Here is a 21195-nt window from a genome sequence, read left to right on the forward strand (position 1 = left end):
AGGGTGGTCCTAGCGATCAAGTATTTCAAATTTATAATTCAATTTCAATTCGGTTCAATTTATGCAAAGGATCGCCATCCGTTGAAGGACCTTCGAGAATACTTCCGTAATAAACCAAAAAAAAAAAACAAATCGAGCTCACATGAACGGATGTTTAAATAAATCAACAATCAGACTATATGACCAAGCTATTACCAACATGCTTGCTGGCTATTTTTAATCGCTATTGGTGGTAACATAGCTCAGAACGAATGTTGGAAGAAAAACGCATTCACGCGAACGCTAGACGTCTTCAAACCTTCGTTTCAATAGCGTGTTTGTGATCAAGTGTAAAAGAGCTGTTCTAAAGCAATGGCCATTTACGTGCTCCTGTGGTTTGTTGCTGTTTATTCAGCCCAGCTTACAGTGGCTAAAGCTACAATGTTATAAAAACAACGCATCAAAAGTATAGATTGTTTGCATAACAGACTGCAACAAACAGAGGAAACTGTAGAGGCAAGTGTACTGTAAACAATAAATACGGTGAATATAATTACCTAAACAAATGATTATTATTTCCAGACAAGTGAAAAAGCTTCAAAATAGCTGTGTGTAAAGATACAGGAGAAGCTGGCAAACAACAGGGAACATGAGAAGAAACGGAGGAAAGCAATTGACTCTAGATTCGAGGCAAAGATAGATGCGTTACAAGATGTTTCAAAGGAAGGTATGCGAAGAAAGGCGCGTTCAACTGAGGTGAGTGATACAATCGTGGAAAACATTTTGCTCGAAGGTGAATAAATGTTATTCTGACTAATGGCTCCTTTTTTCAGGAACAAAGTGTTAAAACAAGCGAAGAAATGCATCCAGTTTAGTCACGTCGTCAAGCGCTCAACGTCTCTGGGATTTACACAATCCAAATTGGGGAGAACACCGAACCTTTTGAGTTCCTTTGCGAACAAACTAAGTACAATGAAGGCTGGGCAGTAATCCAGCATGGATTTAACGGGTTGGTTTATTTTTACCGAAATTGGAGAGAATATCGAAATGGTTTCGGCGTTTTAGATGGTGAATTGTGGTTGGGACTAAAACATGCCCGGTTGACAAAAATTCAAATTTTTTGCAGCTGTCATGTAGTACCAGCAAGTTTTCCATGGCAGATTGCTGGGACTCTTGCTGGAACTACATAGTACCAGCAACAATGTCAATTTCTGTCAACCGGGTGTGTATCAAACGTCAAAAAATCGACCTCACGAACTGCTGGTTGAGATTTTGAAAGACAGTTATTACATGCTAGGTACAGAGACTTTAAAATCTGTAGGGAATTTTTTATTATTTTTATTAGCGGTTTTTATTTTATTTTGGAAAAAATATCATTTGGAGTATCATTTTTTTTCTTGGTGCAATATAACTAAACTTAATAAAGATTGTAGGTCTGCACGCTGAAGAATCTACTTGCAGCCAACATTAAAATATAAATTGAATAATCATCTTGAATTTCATCTTAGCTTCTGTATGGATTTTCACCAATATTCTAAGTTTGTTTGTTCCACGAAGGAAGTTATCAGGAAGCGATGAAGTCTTATAGTTGTAACAAGATTGTTCCCCAACCTGATTATCTACCATAAACTTATTAAAGTAAGCTCCTTACAACAGTATCAGAACATAGTAACATATTATGTTTCGTGATTATTGTTTCACAGCTTTTTTTTTACTTTTCATTAAGTAGGTTCTATACGATTCTGGTTATCTCGCCATTAATAATTGTTTACAAACTTCCTACATCTCTAGGGGAGCACGATCCATGCACACGTTATGCGCAGTTGTCGGAAAACTGCAACAACATTCGCAGAAAACTTCCATCTGGTCGATGGTTCGGTTTATTCTGTCACCGACCTCTCGTTCGATGCTGTTTGTCGTACCGTATTTTATCCCAGGAAACGATTGCTCTTCTACGAATAGTAGATAGACGCTGGAGGTAGCTTTCAGAAGAACCACTGCCCTCGACAGACAGATTCCAGGACGCGTCATTAGTTTATACCATCTCTTTTTTATTACCACCCTTTAGGAGGAGAGAGAAATGACTCGAAATGGAATCGTAATTCCAACCGGTACCAATGAACGGACGACGACTGACAATGCCTAAATGGGATGTTACCCTGCTCAGCCGCTTCGGTTGGGTGAATTATTAATATTTTACAACGAGTTTTGGGCAAACATAACACAGGAAATGTTTTACCAGTGCAACAAGAGGCCCACTTCTGCCGCAGTGTCGTGTTCCAGCGGATCTGGCAACACAAGAATGGATTTGGTAATAAATTTTCCATTCGGCAAACATGCCATTCCGATCGTTTCAGTACGTTGCAATTCCGGTGCAGTGGTGTGTTTGTGCTTGTTTTTTGTTTGTTTAATTATTTTGTTCGTCTGTATTACTGCACAAGAGTATTGTTGTGAGTAAATTTTGCAGAAAACACAGTTGTTTATCGTGTCGTTTTTAAATAAATTATACACTTGGGGTAATTTTTATTTTAGATGAATGAATTTAATCTGTTTGTTTAATTCTTTTGCAAGGGAATAAAATAATATCGGAGAAAACATCTTCTTTTTGCCGAAAAAATCAACTTAATACCCTTTCCGATCGTGTCTCACGCAGCAACAAAAAAAAAATCCCCGCCCTTAATTGTTCCTCCGTGACGCAATCAAAGGAAATCCGAGGCAGATTTCATTCACCTCCGCTTTCAATGGCCTCGAAAAACGGATTCTCCGGAGTGCTGTATGCTTAATTCCCGGCGTGTGTGACATAAATCATTTGCAAGTGTTGCCCCATCGTCGATGCCGTTTGCGACAACCGGATCCGGATAGCATGCTCCGAAGGAAACTGAACGTGCCCCGACGAGCCCGGTCTAATTTATCGACCGATGCCACAATCGAACCACCGTGCGCCGTTTTCGACCCGCTAAATCGGTTTTAATTCTTGCTGATTCCTTTCGGGCGGCAATGTCGCCTGCTCAACCCGTCCCGAGCAATCTGGGCAAAGTGACACCCGACAATCATGGCGACGCTCGTTAAGCTGCCAAAAGCGATGCCGTGCTTCGCAAACGGAACGGGGCGAAACGATGCGTCATTTTCCTCCAACCGGAAGCTTACAGTTGCGGCACCAAGACCAGACAATGCCGCTTTTACGCCAAAACTCCCTTACGCTGGGTAACGTTCGATCTTTCACCATTTTCCATCGTCACCACTCCTTCATGGGGTGGGGGCCAAGGAAACGGGGAGTGGAAAGGAAAGTTGGAAGGGAATGAAAGCCCGGTGGCAAAGTGCGAATATCCACTACAAATGGTTTGGCTTTTGCCTCATCCGTCGCGTCATCTTTCCGGAGTTTGGCGTCTCCCGAGAATCACCCGAGATCGTCTCTTCCATGCTGCATGCTGCACTTTCCATTGGCATTTTCATCGGTTTGCATTCTTGTAATGGAAATGCAGCACCCCGCACCGTTCCGTCCGCCGCGTCCGGAATGCATCGGACGATGAACGATCGGATCAACGGATCCGAACGGGAAAAGTGAGCCTTCTCCGTGAGCTGTCGAACCCGGAGGAGGTGGGGAGATGTAAGAAATGTGCCAACCCAAAACCCATCATCGCACTTGCCACGGACCAGCCGGTCGTTGTCGTCGCGTCGTGGAAGCTGGCGGAAAAACAGAGCGCTTCTGTCGCATGTCCTTTTTCGCAGGGCATATTTTCCGCCCGGATGATAAAGAACTGGCTTCGGTCGCTTCGTCATGACAGTCTCGAAAGAGTTGGAAATTGTGTCACAACTGAGAGTGAAGGAGAGAGATATATTCAGTCCTTGTGTGTATGTGTGAATGTATGCTATTCACACGTATGCCTTACCAGGAGTGGTATTCATCGCCGGCGTGGACATTCTTGTGTCTGTGCGGGTTCTCGTACGGATGGAGAAAGAAAGCACCGCATAATATATGCCATCATATCTATTCATGGTTTTTATGCAAATTTAAATTGTATTTTAAATCTCCTTTATTTGATATCCGGCCCCGGGAATCCTGCTGGTGGCTTTCCAAATTGGCCTCCCTCTTCGCCCCATCCTCTCCTATCCCCATCGTAAGATCAACTATGGTTGATGTTACGGTTATGGTGATCGGCGCTTTTCCGGTACGCCGCAACCGAACCGGCATAGTTTAAGAAATGCGCACCACCGGTCCCCCGGTCGCCTATGAACGATGTACAAAACGGTGGCCCACCCACAAACGTCGAAGGATCCACACCGATAGGGCACCGATTTGTCCGTCTATCGGGTACCCGGCTCGGGATCGGTTAGAAATGGAAATAACAAAAAGTGATCCCGAAAGCTGGCCGCATTCCGGTCGTTGCTTTCCGCCTTGGCATAGTTTCTGGTGTGCTCCGGGACGGCTTTACGCTGCCTTGAATCGCGGGTCGCGTCGTACGCCAGCCTTGTTGATGTATGCATACCTCAAACATTCCCTCGGCAACTGTGCGGATCGGTGGTTATGACCGTATGTATGTATGAGCGGCATAAAAGGGCTAAGAGCGGTTGTAAATTGACAATAGACGACCGTCAAATTGAAATAAACCGAAAAATGGTTCTAAATCAGTTGGCGCCGGAAGGGATGCAGGATGGGTGGAAAAGCGGAAAAAATGGAAGATGAGGACGGAAAGTGTGACAAACAGGGCTCGTGATGTTGAGCGGTGTATTGATCGTTCGACCGATGAAGAGTATTTCTGTGAATCGAAAGTAAAAAAGTAGAACAGCTGGTTGGGGCTGAATATTAAAGTTTATCTGGCATTCAAGAACAAGAACCCTTAGAAAAAATGAACCTTTTTTTTATCTAAAATTAGATAAAGGACGGTCTCGAATCAATTTTCAAATTTTCAGTTTTCCCCTTTACCGCAATTTTCTTTTGTAAATTTTTTTCTTGGATTATTTAAAATCTTTAAAGGTACTTTCTTTATATTTGTTTTTGAATTTGAAACCCTTATGATACACTTTTTCTTTTCGTTCTAAAATTAAGTTCAGAAACTTAACACAGATTCTTCATAATTCGTATATGTTTAACAAGAATACTGATTTTAAATTCTTAACATTTCAGCTCTGGAAGTTTATAAATATTTATCTGATGATCTAATCTATGTAAAAACTTTTCTAATTCCAAGTCAACATACTTTTCATTGAAAAACAAGCCTTTGCTTTTCATTGAAGATTGATTTTTAATTAAACTAACATTTCCCTTCGACGAAACAATAAACCCAACCATATTGCCTCCGTTCTCGGTTTCGAAAAGAATGGCTCTGGTAATCAATTTGGACAACCGTCGGGAGGAAAACGTTCCGGCCCGGAACTACACTCACTCGCTGTAAATATTTAATCTCTCCGCTCATCTGCATTTTACATTCAATTTCCGGCAAGATGTCTGGACGAGATGACTTCCTGATGTGCCCTACTGAAACCGGAAATGCACCTCGATGGTGCAGTGTCCCTTCCAGGGCGTGCCGGGAAAACTTTAGCTCTTGACCTAGCACTTGAGCTTCGCATGTACCTAATCGCATATTACGACCCGTCCCTCCCTCTTGGCCGTCAACTCTATCGTTCGTTTGCAGCTTGTAGAGAAGTTCGAATACTATTGTTTTTCTTCCACATGGCCAGTTGGAAACAGTTGGTGGAATGGGTTTGCGACGTGCGAGGTTTGAGGTCAAACTTTTTGGCATTCGTAAAAGGCATCGGTGCAGTCGAGGTCAGACCGGGGAAGGGACGGGTGCGGGACCTTCTACAGAACTCATTCGACAGAATTTGTTGTATGCGCACACACACGCACACACACTCATCTGAAGAGCATCGGCCACACAAAGGCCTTGCACTTCGAAGATGTTATCGGGAACTTTTCGACCGCCCTGAGACCTTGTTTTTCTGCAGGATTTTTCCTCCTCTTGCCAAAAGCCTTCCTCTCTCTTTGCCATGGGCTCCGGGTGTTCCTTGATTTACTCTTTCCGTTATTTGTGTTTCCGAAGTGGTTTCTTTCTTCTTCGTTCCCGGCAAATTCAGACTCCGTATCCTATCGTCACTGAGCCTTGCTAGCTAGCTGATGCGATCCTTGCGTGCTTCCTTTTTCCGTTGCCGTCTGACGATGGTTCGGCTACAATTTCGTTTCGATTCACTCGAGTGACGCTAACTGCGTCAGACCATTCCAATGAATGGATACAAAAATGGCAAGGGCCAAAGGAAAAAAAAATGCGGGTAAAAGTGAATCGAAAATGGAGCTGCACAGTCGAACGAAGGCAACGGACCGTGCGGGAAAAATGCATTCTCTTTTTCGGCTTTGGCTTTCCTTTTCGGGGGGATGGCTTTGGTACGTTCTCAAACTTCTATTTCTCGCTGCAAAAATGGGCCTGGCCCAAAGGGAGGCACGGCACACGGGAGGCGCAGGACCCATAACAACGGAAAAAGTTCATCATGCCCACCGCACCACACTACCCGCCCATTGTGCCGGCCCCCATTGTGGTCGGGACTTGTGCAGAGAAATCAGAGATTGTACATCTTTATTGCTTTACAATTGAAAAGAAACTTCGATTGCCTCGCGGAGATAAGATTTATACGAGGTTTTTCCCGTTCGTTCTGGGCCATGGGTTCTGGGCCATCGGAGTCATACCGAGCTTGAGCATGCCCTCTCCTCGAAGCGGAGGTCGTCTAGTTTGGAAAAGTTCGCCCAATGTCGTTCTGCGAGCCTTACACGTGGAGTGTGTGACTCAATCACACGACGTGATTCCTATTTTCATGGCAACTGAACGAGGCCAAAAAGGCATGTTCTCTTGAGACACTGCGGCTAAAGCCCCACGCTAATAGTAAGCGACAACGAAAATCCATTTTTTGCTGCCTCTTTCTTCGTTGTCGTTTGAGAATTGATTGAATCTACGCTTCAATCGATGCCGCATTAAGGTATCTATGCTTTCTATTTATCTTTTGGTAATGTTGCATCATTTGGATGAGAGTTGAGTTTAAAAACCGTTACATGATTTAATCATATAGCAATGAATTTAAATCATTTTATTTTAATTTATGAATGCTATGAAGAGCATAGTTTAATCATAAAAACCTTATTAACAACTGTTACAGAATTGATTTAATTTGTTTTTGAATTTCTTTATGAAAAATGTGTTGATCATTAATTGCTTTATTCATGAAGGTCATGAAACACACATTTTTATAAAAATAAGTGCCCTGTCTTTCTTTTTATATCACTGTTCATATAACCTCTAAAATGATATAGAACAGTTCAAGTAAAAAGAGTTTTTAATATTTCTACCTTACTTTTGAATTTTACTATTAGAATAATGAAATATTTGTACTTATAGCTTTCGTAAGCTTATTATAAAACATTTACTTACTTTTTCATTTACTTTTCAAGAAATATTTTTTGAAGGCCGATTCTTAGAAAAGAGAAACATTGTTCTGAATGATTTGACAGATTCACATTGATACATTTTTAATTTAACACTGTCTTTCTTCATCATACAAAGACAATATTTGTTTTAAAATTAAACCTTTCTCCTTACCAAAAATGAACCTGCTCCAGAATAGAGAAGTATACAATTGCATTTAGGAACTTCGTAGAAAGAGGTGCGCATACTTCGTAATAAGTAAACACACCCGTATTTGTCGAGATCCGATTACTTTCCCAGAAGGTTAGCCAAATCTGTGCCATATTCCCCGCTCCGGAAAGGGTAACACATTGTTCAACATTCTATTATGGATGCACTCAACTCCAAAGTCCTTTTCAAACGGGCTCCCTCTATTCGAAACACCTGCCGCCTCGGTTTGGGAGCGGGGAAATAAACTAACCATTTGGCTCGGCACAAAACGAGTTTTCTTCCGTGCCTTGCGTTCGCAAAAAGGAAACCGGCATTTCTTCGTTACTTCCGCAGCGTAGATTGCGTTCTTCAGCCCTCCGCACGGCCATGCGTTCCGCCCGAAAGAGCCAAACCAAAATGCAGCCAATCATTGTTCCCACCTCTGGTCCACCCGCGTCACCTCCTTGCGCTTGGCCAAGCTGCAAGTTTTCCTCCGGGCGCACCGCAGCACATGCATTTTTACCTCCGCAAGCAGCTCATTTATAGTTTACGATGCATTTGCTTTGATTTTCCCGAGTTCGGTGGGGTTAGAAGTGAACTCCACCCCCCGGGCCGGTGCGGTTTTTGCTGCGTTGCAATAATGTTGCGGGCATGCAGCCACCGAAACCGGATGCAGCGCTCCCGGAAGGCCGGAAATGTTTGTGTTGGCGTATGATGTATGTGCGTGGCCCGCGCACTGGGAACTGTGTGTTTTCGGGCGAGCGGGTTTCGGTTTCGAGGCGAAGCGTTGTTTATGGCGGTGAAAACACTCGTGCCCTTTCGAGCGGAAAGGACGGGGGTGGGGGAAGGGAAACGAGAACCTTGTAGCAAACAGGAGAGTGCATTAAGAATTTGCAAGCCAACGGGGCACTGTGTGTTCGCAAATGGATTGAGTGCATTAGCGGTACGTACGAGTCATGTACGTTTCCGTGACAGTTTGACAAAGTTAGTGACTGCTGCGTCAAAAATAATCACGCTGAGTAGTTGGAGTCGAGTGCCCTCGCACGGGAAAATGGAACGGAAGAAGCTCATTTTTCCTCGGCAATTCCCGTTCCTTGCCACGTGACTTGTTGAACAATGACACATGAGTTAATCTTATATCCTGGGGTTTCGTTTCAGTCGAGTGTTTGCGCCATCCACACTCTACAAATTATTTCCAAACAGAATAAGATTCCTTCCACGTCAGAGAAAATCATTAAAATAATTTAATAGTGAAGTATACGTATCGCTTACATTAGTCATTGGTGTTGAGCCATTTAAGCTTCATACAGTCAGCATAATTTTTCCCACCAGGCGTGTTTATGGACCGCTTCCTAGCTACCGATTAAATATTATTGCAGACGCTTGCTGAAAGTGTCACAACATCACCTAGGGCGCCCACTGTGCCCATAGTGTTCCGTATCGTCTTTGACCCTTTCGGTCCGGTCTCGACTACGTCTTGGCCTCGCATTGACTCCGGTCCGGTGTTGTGCCATTTAAATCATAAAACATAATGCACGGAAATGCTGAAGTTGCATTCCGCCGGTTGGCTTGCGGATGCGCTTAAAACTCGAGCGTCGGCAACGACTTCCGGTCGACTCGGGCGGCCCTGGCGGTGGACTTTGGACTATCTTGAGCATTTCTTGTATGAACAGTCGTGTGCAGCCAGCGGAACGAACTCGGTCCAATTTTCCTCGGCAAACATTTTCCACATTCATTGCTGACGGAAGTCCTTTGCACTTTCTCTCTCTCTCTCTCTCTCTCTGTTCAAGCGCCTGTTTAAGACGCAGCCACTTCCTCTGGCCGTCCTTGCTTGGACTGATTTTATACGAGCAGGAAACTCTTTTCTCTTCCAGTTATTCATCGGGAAGCTTAGCAGAAGTACAGTGTGTCTCGATGACGCACACGTACACGCACCATCAGAACGATGGTCTACATATTCAACACAATATATTCCTAATCTTCTGCGATGGCAAAACTTTTTCGTGTCGTCTTGCCCGGATCCGGGCGTACGAAGAACCGACTGGTGCCATCGCGCTGGAGGGGAAATAAATCGTGCCAAAGTATTGCTTCAAAGCTTATGCTCCGACATGGATGCACCACCGTTCGTGCCGTCTGCGGAAAGCTATCAAACTATTAAAGTACTGAGCCGCTCGTATAAAATAGTGCCTTCGTCAGCACGAGCCCCGGCAACTATCGGCACTGGGAATGTGCAGCGGTAGCTATCGACACTTTATTGAGGCAATTATGAAGCCAGACACTGGTTGGGGTGCGCGTGCTCGTTTAAAGTGTTGTAGAACTTTTCGAAGTGATGTCGGTGGTATCGACGATCGTGTTTTAATACCACGCAGTGCTGTCCGGGGATGTTAAAGCAAGCTCGTCAAGAGGGTCTATGAATCAGTTTGTTTGATTTTTAAACCAGCTACTAAGTGGCAGTTTTCGTGTAGCGAATTTGTTAAGCCAGGAAAATAAAGCTCGGAACTGAAACATGAAGCAGAAATTTAAGAAAAAAAAACTCAACTGACTTGGTTTTAAATCATTTAAACTTTTTTTTAAAATCATTTCTAATTCAATTAGGATCAAGTCTGTGGCTTGGAGTTTCCTCGCGTTTTCTCAATAAACTTGATGCTTTAAATTTCACGCCAATAAACACACCTGAAAAATATCCACAGATGTTTATTTATTGAAATAAGTCAAGCTGGCTGGATGAAGTACAATGTACTTAGTACATGGTTGCTCGAAATTTGAAGTTTTATTTTTCAGTTAAACAGCGGGATTCTCAATAGTTTTTTGGAGACGTTACGATGGTGAGAATGCGATAGTTTTTTATTTGCAAATTTTAGGCTTATTTATTCACGTGTGAGGAAAAATATTGTTCCAACTATAGAAGACTTAAGTTGATGAGCATCTTTTTCAAGTTCATATCAATTGATTCTATCGCGTATCATCATTCTCGAGTAAGAGAGACCCCGCCAGTCGCCTTTGAAATAAAACCACGTCATTGCACTCTGATCACTTGTTGTTTTCTGATAACGCCCGTTCAAGTTTGAATCGGCACAGTCTGTGTACCACCAGGCTCCATGGCGATCTTCCGCGCACATACCGTCATTCCATTCGTCATTGTCACGATCAGAGGAGCTAAACTTTGTATACAAGTGGCGTTGCAGCGCATCTCCTACTGTTCCTGAATATGCCCCTAACTTCTTCAACACATACTTCTCCGATTCACTCCCTATCTCAATCCCTTCATACTTAGCATATCCATAGTTCCCATGAAAATCTTTCACTTCAACCAAGAGTTCGTGTGGTCGGTTTTTGGTCATCTGATGCATATGCTCCAACCCAAGCCAGAACTCACCGTTTAAATTCCCGAATCCATTGCGGTACTCGGTCCAGTTCCGATAAAAATCGACTGAACCGTCGTACCTTTGCTGGATTACCGTCCACCCGCCTTCGAACTTAGTTTGTTCACATAACACTTCAACTCGTTGCAAATTTTGTCCTACATGAATTATATATCGTCCGGAGAGTTTCATCACTTGTCGACATGAACGAACAGGATATGAAAAGTGAGCCTCTAGTATCTTATTGTTTTTTTCTGACAGACTGCTAATATTGCGTATCGAATCGGAAAGTGTGTTAAGAGCTATTTTGTTTTCTTCTATTTTCTTTAGCTTAGTTTGCGACGCTTCCTGGTAGGTTTTGTCTTGAGCTTTCTGTTGTGGATATACATTTTCCACTACAGAAATTATCTGATTCTTTAACTCTTCCAATTTAGAACGGGTATTGTTCTCGCTTGTCTGTACGCTCTGTAAAACAGATAGAAATTCATTTCGTAAAATTCATGTAGGTTGTTTTCCAGCGCTTTAGTAGGCATTTTCCATGTTTTCTTACCTTCTGCAAAGAATCTTCCAATGCCTGCACTCTTATATCAATTTTAGAATCCATTTTTCCGATCCGTTCCACGACTTCTTTCTCAAGTTTAGCCATCAGATTCTTATGACTTTCCTTAGATGCTTCAATTGTCTGGAGTTGGATCTGCAAGCGATCCGCTATGCATTATGACTTGTTGTTACTTTTTATTTGAATTATAAAACTGTGGCACTTACTTTCATTGTATTTTGTGAGAATTCTTCCAACGCGTTCATTCTTGTCTCGAATTTAGAGTCAACTTTTTCGATGCTTGTTTTCATTGTTTGTTCCACTTCTTGCAATTTATCTTGCAAATAGTCCATCTTACTCAGTAGAAGCTCCATCTCGAAACCGCCTATGGCCATTGTGAGCTGTGCTAACAGAACTACACCGAAACACACCACAACGGCACTTCCGCTAGTATTCATGGCTTTACTATTGCTCACTTTACACTTGAAAACACGATTAGAACGAAAGCATAAAGACGACTGACGCTCATGAGAATTTGTTTGTTTCACAAAGGCAAGAATCTACATGGCATGAATGGTACACATGTGTCGTAATAACGTGATGCTATTATCAACAGCGACTTGAAACCATCACGACCACATTTTTGCAAATGCAAAAAAATCATACAGGGTGGACCATAAATGATTCTTGGTTTACTTGTGAGTTCATTGTAACATCAGTAAACAGCATGAAAAGCATTCTATAATCTTATCGCCTTTAATGATAGCTCCTGTATTTAATTTGAGAAACTTCAAGCCTTTAAATTTAAACAGTTCCGTAAGGTTTCAGGATCATCTGCTATATGTCTTTGAATGAATATCAATTTGATAAAAATTGAGTAAATAAAATTTTGTGTAAAATTGTTTGGTTTTAAGATCCAATACGCTTTGACAAATTGAAATTGAAAGTATATAAAATCAATAAGAATATCCCATTCATTTTTCGCCGTCCATTATTTATTATCGCACTAATTGAAGGTTCTCGTTGATATTAATTTAAATCATTTTTTTTTTTTCGCAACGAAACCTACATTTAAACAAAAAATATGATCCGACGACAAACTTACCCGCACACACCCGAGGCAGTCACCGAGTCGCAGTAAATCATCTCGAAGCAAATAAAGCACATTTCGCGTCGTTTCATCATGATTCGCGAGTACAAAATGTCGGCTCCGCCGACGCTTAATTTAAATTTTACATCCTATTCATAACTCATCATGAACTCTGCCTGCCATGGTACGCCTTGCGGTTGCTCCCACCTCCCGGCCAGCGCTTGGTATCGCTCGGAGGCGAATTCTAAGTTTTGCATGATCGTTTTCGTGGAAAAAATACTTCACCACCGAGTCGAAGCGTATTTTTCTTCGTTTTTCGTCTTTCGTCGAAAGGAAAATCATTATAAACTAACGGTGGAAATGTTTTTTGTTCATGCCGTTTGAACGTTGTGTGTGTATGTGGGGATGACGGTGGTGTCTGGTACGACTCACACCAGTCTTTCATTCATCCATCTTGCTTTTTCTTCATTTTTGCCCTTTCATCGATTTACCACAAACGTGGTTCTACGGTTTTCTGCTTTTTTTTCACTTTCGCTGGAGTTTCCTCAAATGGAAAATATTCCTCCAACCGCACCCAAGCACAACCGTGCGTCCGTGAGTGTGGTCTGTATTTTGCGCATTTTTCCCGCACACGAAAAATGCGCTGTAAATTGGACTCCGTGCCAGACGTCGTCATTGCAAGGACCTGCGGTGCTCGTGCTGGTGGCGTGCCTGGACACCGACACTGCCATCATCAATCATACCTGCCCTGCACCCTCGTCCCAACCTTTCCACCCCGAACGGGGCCACCGGGCGGACCAGGCCCCCATTGACCACCTGTGCGTGGTAAGGGTGGGTCATTACAAACACCCCAACCCCTCCAGGGAAAACCGAGCTGTGGCAAAAGGACCTATTCTTCTCACGGTACAAGGACAAGGACATTGCAGTGGGAGAGGGGCAAAGAAAGCACTGCGGAAAAACGCCATCACCGTTGTGGAAGTTGTCGTACTTTTGCTTTCAATTATCACCCGACGATGAACGATGACGAATGGTCAGCGAAAAGTTTCATCCACTGTGTGTGTATGTGTGAGTTTTCCGATTTTTCCTCCGTCCGCACACCATTGCGTAAGCGGAAGTAGTCAAAGAATCCATAGGTCGCCGCTATGCCCAACCTTTACTGCTTTCTCTTTCCCCGCAGTGTGCGACCCCTCTCTTAATCGACCTTTCTTGGTCGAGCTTGTTTTACACCCACTTCAGGACACCTTGGTAGGCAAACAAACGCTTCCTGTGCAGGAGCTGTAAAGGATGATGGGGGAAGCGAGAGGAGGGGGACATTTACTTACTTGAAGCTCTTTTCCGAAATGTCCTGTATTTTGTTGTCCACCAGCTTGAGCGACTCCAGCCGCAACCCTTGGAACGTCTCGTCGTCCACGTTGTGAATGAAGGTGCGTGACATGTCGATGTGCTTTATCGTCCCGTGGAGAAACTCTGTGGTGGGCGAAAGGAAGACAGAACGGGATGAGTGAAAGAAGAAAAGAAAACCGACGGAAAAGTCGTTAGAAAAACGGGCACCTCGAGAGCGCGTGTTAGGAAACGCGTAGGCGATAGAGCGTGGAAATAGGGGGGAAATTAATCGAAACATAGGTGGGAAAACACAATCCTGCGTTCGCGCCAGGTTTGGGGTTGGGTTGGCGCACAGGGAATGGTGGTTGCAAACGATGAACGATTTACGATCGGTGCGATGAAGTAACGTGTCTTTTGTTTCGCTTCGGGTGGGACGCACAAAACGTGCTTCTGGTTTTCCACGTTTATTTTCATCTTATTCCAGGGCGACTTTTTCGCCCCACCTCCCCGCTAATCGAAAACATGATGACGAGAGATGAGGCAGCTCGTTTGATGAATTTACTCCAACAAATAAGGGAACAAACGCACTCGACGATTACAAACAACCGTTTTGTTGGTGAAAGATTAGGAAGGGGAGAGAAGAGGGAAGGAACCAATCCGGAGGAATTTTGCAAGTGGAAAGAACTCATGGAAAGGAAAAAAAACTGTACGATAATGGTTAAACAAGAAGGTAAAATAGGTCATTTATGATTTACGTGGCAAATGTATTCCATTAAAAAAACATTCCAACACGGAATGGAAAAACTTGAGACAAGAATTATAACCTTGTGTGGAATACCATATTTCTTGTATTGAATTGATGTGAATCAAAACCAATCTTCACTCGTGTATATTTTCTCGTTCTATAGCAGGAAACTTAACATGAACATAGTAAGCTGAGCTTCAACGTCAAAGGTAAACCAATCGAAAACGGTCGCCATGGAAATCTATTCCTGCGAAGCTTTAAAGAGTCCCATGATTGGTTCCTTTTTCCCCCATCCTTTGCAAATCTAAACGTGTTTTTGCCTCTTTTTGTTGCTATTTATTATCATCGACTTCTCGGATCCCACTATCTACCTTTTGCCTTGCGGCAGTGTATAGTTTCCCCAAGATGGCACCCACCAGACTATCAACGCTATCATCGTCAGCTTTCGCCATTGTCGTCGTGCCATCGTGGTGGGATCGCCGGGGCGCTCGTGCTTGCTCAGCTTGCCTTAATGATTTGAACCCGCCGAGCAGCCATTCTTCAAAGAAAATCGCCTCAACAAGGGCGAACCGATTTTCCCATTATCACCTTTACCGCATCGCCAAACGGTTGCTGGTTGGGTGGGGAAAAAGGTAACCGAGAGGGGGTGGGGGATCGACTTCAGACCGGTGCCGAACCTTTAACGAGCCCCTTGGGGACAAAACAGCCTCTCAGAAAACCCAGTCGGGCGGGTCGAGATGGCTCATTCTTTGGAAGATTTAATTTTTCATAATCCTTTAAAAGACGGATCGAAACTGCCTTTCCCTTCGGTGCCCACCCTTTCAGGGGACAAAACGTCTTGCCTTGCAAGTGACCGACATCGGACCGTAAACAGATGGCAGTCGGATAAGCTTTTCATCGGAGCAGCGTGTTTCGGCTGGGACGTACGATTCTTTCCCTGTTCCCTGGGTTGGGGGAAGTGAAATTCGAAGCGCAAATTTAATTTTCTCGCACAAATCCACCGCCTTGTGCGTTTTCGATTTAGTTAGCGCTTGGCCGAAAGTTCGCCCGCGTGTCTTGTCGCTCTAATGGCATTTTCACATTCCGGGAAGGGCTCGGTCTGCTGCGAACGGCAATTGAATGGACGGAAGCATCGAGCCGACCGGTCGGTGAACAGTTTTCGTCGACAATCTTTCATCTGTGACAGAGCGGTGAATTTACTTGGTCGCCCTCGGAGCAGAAAGCTTGCGTTTCGTTTAATTTCGTTTCCAGCTGCGTTGTCACGAGATTTTATGTTATTTTCCATTTTTTTCTTGTTTTCTTGGGGGCGTTTTCAGTATTTTGTAACGTTGTCACGCTTAGTGTATTTCCAGGAAGCTGTTTTCCTGTGCTTGGTATTGTTCAGAAAGTGGTTAGTCATTGATTCAAACGAAGCATGTGAAAGCATCCTTCTTCAATTTTCCAGTAAACTCTACCACATTGCACAAGAACCAACTGTTATGTTCCCTTGGGATGTTTTACTATGATTAATATATCAACCGAGTTATAAAGCACTTCTATGTAGGCCGAAGAAACTTACAAAAAGGGAATACAAGACTATTTTTTGTACGTATGTTTATAGTCCTTTCTTTCTGGTAAACCAAAAGTTAAGAACTCCTTCGGAATTCACGCAGAAGATCATGCATGCATTTCAGTTTTTCACATTCTTTTATCTTAAGCTTTTCATACTTTATGTTGTTTGCAAACTTGTTATTCGTTTGAGAGTGGAAATGAGACTTTTTGCTCAGCGAGTCGATTAATTCCAACTAAGTCTTGAGCGAAAAGTCAACATTCGCAGCGAAGCAGTACAAAGAAGTACTGCTCTACTTTCAATCGCTTTTTCGCAAAATTATTCTTACGCATTGAACTTACGCGGGTTTGTTGAAGGTCATTCAACACAAAAATGAACGATAGGTCTTTTCAAGAAAACACACAAGGAGTATTGAGTAGTATCATATAAGAACCCATTAGTTACACATTCAAATTTGTCGGTCCAAAAAAGGATTATAAAGAGGCTCAACCTAACTTAGTATTAAAAACGAAAAAAGTATCCAAATATCTCGAACAAAATGCAAAGCGTCAATCTCATTAACGAGACATGCAAATCACAAAGTACCAAAAGGTTTTTTACTTCCACAATCAAGAAGACAGAATATACATCATTTATCTCCTCCCGGAATCTATGAAGCCAATTTGAATAACTTCCAGATAGTAAATCTGTATTGTAGTGCTATTGGAAAAATAAACTCACTAACAACATCTACTTTCCTTCCATACTTGACTTCCTCTTTCGCTTTATTCATTATGTACGGAAATTGTTAACCGTCCAAAGTAGCTCCCCATTGACCGAGGCTTTCGACTAATCAGTAAATCTTTGAGCCGACCGATCCCATTTTCTTCCTCACAACTCTTCCCAAGTGCAGCAGCTGAAGTAAAGGCGAAACATATTTTCAGCAAGTGCCGCTTCCAAATCTCTGAGAATTTGAGAATTTCGAAGCAAAGTGGAAAGGGTAAGCAAGTACCAACAACTGTAAGAAATTGGGGGATTCAGCAGATAAGACTTCAGATTGGTGCCACGGTTTCGCTGCTCGTAAAACTTGCTCCAGGCTGCCGGGAGAGAGAGTCTGGTTCCCCGTCGGCAGCAATGTTATTTCTTCAGATTTGTCTAATCGTGCAGCTGCTTATTCATGGTTTCAGTGGGACGAATCGCAAAATCTGTCCCACGGCCAGGCCGACCCCGAACCCGTTTGGTTTTTAGATCCAAATTGCTATGCATGGCATTTATCTGCCTCGACTGATGTATTTTGGTGTGTGTGTGTGTATTTGTGTGCATCTGTGGGGGGAAAAAGGGCGAGCTATTTAGCCTTTTCGCTCGCCATCGCCCCCTTGGTCTGGGGAATTCTCGTCTTCGAGCTGATTGTCATTCTTCATGCTGCTTCATTTCTGACAAGCAGGCAGCACCCGGGGGAGTCTGGGTTGTGCGCCAATGTTTGTCGCGGCGCTGAACGGATAAAACCCGACGACGACAAAAATCCGACAATCGGACTGCCAAATGCCATGTGGCCTTCCCCCGAGAAGGCTGCACCGAACGGAATGTTCTCGTTCCACCAGAAGCCCACCAGCTGCTCGCTCGTCGGGAACCCTCTGGTGTGCGTGGTTTTTCGACTACTTCTGGGCGAAATTTTCGGGACATAAAATGCATCGCACTCACCCCTTGGGGTCCGGAGGAAGGAGGAGGGGAAAAAACCACAAAAACCGACAAACCGAGATGCTATTCATCTCTTTTATCTCAAGCCGACAGGACACAAACAGGATATCGTTCGGATGTGCGAGCAAGTCAAGCAAAGTCAACCCCACGAGCAAGAGGAAAAGAAACCCCATCGTTTCGTGGGAGGAGGGACAGAACAGAGAGTAAGAAGTGGCTGCGGTGCTCGGCTTTTGCCTCCAAGGAACAGCCGGGGAGCCTTGTGCGTTGTTGTGGGAGGCCTGAGAATCAACAGATTTTAATCCGATTTCTCTGTCCCAAACTCGAACGAAGGTTCTCGGGGTGGGTTGGAAAATAGTCCCGGAGAAACAATTTAGAAAATGGCTTCAGTATTTCAACATAAACGACTGCAAGCTTGTGGCAGCTGTGCTACTTTGTTGCGATTGATTTTTCCACTGCTCATGGAGAGAATGTTGTCGACAGCTAGTCGTTATGGTGGATTTTCTCGTTTAAAGCATACGCGTTATGCACGTGAAGTATGAATTTGACGCTTTTCTTAACTTATTCCATCATGCATCAATTAGAAGGGTTTCAAATGCAATCAAGCTTTGTTGCGTTGTTATACTTAGTTTCTGAAAACAATAAGGTTTCACTGGCTCATGAAGTTTTCATATCATACTTCAGCCGATTTCCACGACGTTGCAGGTAGTGCCTTTCCGTGCTGAAATATTTCCAATTACATCCTCCAACGAACACCGCCTTACGAATTCAAGACATTCGCAAGACAATCTCAGAACAACAGCGAATAATTTGTATGTCCTCCACTTTCGCTAAAGATTCATGTTTCCCGCGAAGCCATGGTAACATCCTTGCGTGTGTTAATGCGCCACCACGGAGATGCCGGACTGGAAGGGAACGTGGTGAGGGAGGAGAGCATATAGTTTGGGGTACACCGACATGTAACAGCCGTTTTACAAGCTTGCTCCGGAACGCCCGGGAATCACAAAATACCATTAGGGTCCGGGAAACGAGTTTCGTGTGTTTTCGCGGGAGAAAAACCCACCCCCCAAAAGGACCCGATGCCCTTCGCTGGATTCTTGGGTTCCTATTTTCGCTTAATCCTCCGGTGAAAACTTCGTAATGAATTAATGTATTCAGCGGGTTTCTCGTCTCGCCGTATCTCGCCGTGGGGCGAGACGAAACCTCGGGGAGGGTGAACCCCCCGCCCCCTCCTCAGAATGGGAAGTTACTTTATCTTCAATTAAACTTTTTTTTCACTCGAAAAAATTTAGCCTCGCCCCCCGGTTGGGTTGGCTTTTCTTGGAGGATTTTTTTTTCTCCTTAGCGCGTGTGTGTGTCTTTCTGGCAGAATCCTCCAGAACAGGGTCGTACGGGAGCGTGGCAAAGGGGGAAACTTTCCCGTGCCCGGTATGCTCCGGTGTAAGGCGAATTCTTACGGGATTCCACCGGTGAGATAAGACCCCCCGAGAAAGGTACTGTCGGAAAACAGAGTGGGATAGCGACAGAAAAGAATCTCCCAAGAACAGTAAACTTCCCGGGCAGGACCGGTGAGGTGGTGTCCTTCCGAGCTGGGTTTGTGTGAGAGAGATAGCAGCGGCATCATAGCACGGTACTTAGGATGTTTGTGGTTTGCTTTCGGGGGAGGTGGAAACAAGTTTAAAGTAGCTGTCTGGGGCGGGTGGCCGTGGCGAAAAAACCTTGTATAAATTCCCTTTCATAAAGTTACCAACCTTGATGGAAACTCAAAAGCCCCCACGGACACCACGGAATGGAAACAAAAATATCTCCTGGGCCGAACCGACCCGACTTCATCTCACCTACTCGCTCACTCCGTTGGCATTCTCGTTCACTCCAACGGGGCCATAACGAGGGCGAGATTTTGCTTGCCAGCCAGCGGCACTTTTTGGCTTGGTACAAAAGTTCTCACCGGTTCCCGCCCGGTGGTTCACTCCAGCTCCGGCATTCGGAGATCCTACAAACCCGCCGAACGATCCGGACAGAATTCAGTAACTCCGGCCAGTTCGTTCGGGGATAAACGGAGGTTCGAAATCGATCCGTTTTTAATGTACTTTTCGAAGTGCAATAAAAATGATGAATAATTAAATTCATCCCGGACCCTTTGCGGGCCGATAAGCTGCACTCGTTTCCCCCCATCCCCCGGAGCGATTGGAATTGGTTTGCTAATAAGTTGGTGAACCAAAAAACAAAAAAAAAAAAAACAGAACATAAAACCAACCGGTCACTTTCAGTTCGATTGCGAACTTTTCCCTCCGTTGGTTTGAAACCTGCCGCCCCGTTTAATTGCTACTAATGCTCGATTTGTTACACGGGATTGCAATCGGGGGTGGGGTGGAGAGGGAAACACATCGGTGCCGTTATCAGGTCGATGCACGGTACGCTGCGAAGATTTATGGTTGTGCCCCTTTCCGGGGTTCGCTTCGTGGGAAAGGCTGGCAACGATTTGCTTTCGGTATAATGATCGTTCATGTTCGACAACAGTTTCAGGCGATGCGAATGTTCTCCGTTTCTTTGGATTGCATTTATTTATCTAAATTTTTATTTTAAATGACGGTTAGCACCGAATGTAGAAATAATTTATTTAATTGAAATATGTTGTATGTTTAAGAATTTTGAGGTAAATTTTGAGGTAATTTTTTTGTAAAAAACAAATCAAACGTTAGGTATGTTTTGCGACACACTGTACCTCTAATTTAATCTAATACACTCCTGTCATATTAGCTGTTTGATATTCAAATCATATGACTCTTGATAGAAATATTTTGAAATCCCACTGTTGAAACTGCATCAACGGTATAAAAATAGCAAATACAGATCCTGTACGAACGGCATTTGTAAAAAGATTTTAATTCTCTTTAATGACTTTTCGTGTTGCGTTCACGATTTTGCATTATATTTTCCGTTAGAACTTTTCTATCCTTTCAATATCCTAATGGAAGAAATTGTATTCAATCTAGTTATGTCATATAAAACAGAAAATTAAAGTCATACTTGCCAAACACAAGTTCCCTAAAGTTTTTGGAGTTATTGCAATACTAACTTTGTTGAACGATAAATAAAACAGTTTCAACGCAGTTTCGAACAGACTCTCGGATTCAGAATCCACATTGAATGGATGAACTTTACCGACGTTTCAGCATTCAGCAGTTTTCTTGCGTCCGATTTCGCCAGCATCGACCGTATTGGTAATGTTCCAGAAACGGTCCATTCCCCTTCGAAACAATTGAACCCATTTTCACAATCATCTCGTAAAGTTGGTGCACTTTGCGGTCGGAGCAATCGCTCGCTCCGAAGGAAT

The 21195-nt window shown here is 43.7% G+C and overlaps 1 protein-coding gene across 1 annotated transcript in view; it reads right to left on the minus strand.

Annotated features, from left to right (window-relative positions):
• Nucleotides 1–21195, minus strand: part of LOC131287569 (protein artichoke) — a 54395-nt gene that overhangs the window by 9206 nt on the left and 23994 nt on the right. The window contains exon 2 of the mRNA XM_058316633.1: nt 13890–14034. Coding sequence (XP_058172616.1) covers nt 13890–14034 — 145 coding nt within the window. The remainder of the gene's footprint in view (nt 1–13889; nt 14035–21195) is intronic.

Source organism: Anopheles ziemanni, chromosome 2, assembly GCF_943734765.1.
Source record: "Anopheles ziemanni chromosome 2, idAnoZiCoDA_A2_x.2, whole genome shotgun sequence".
In the NCBI taxonomy this organism is placed as follows: Eukaryota; Metazoa; Arthropoda; class Insecta; order Diptera; family Culicidae; genus Anopheles; species Anopheles ziemanni.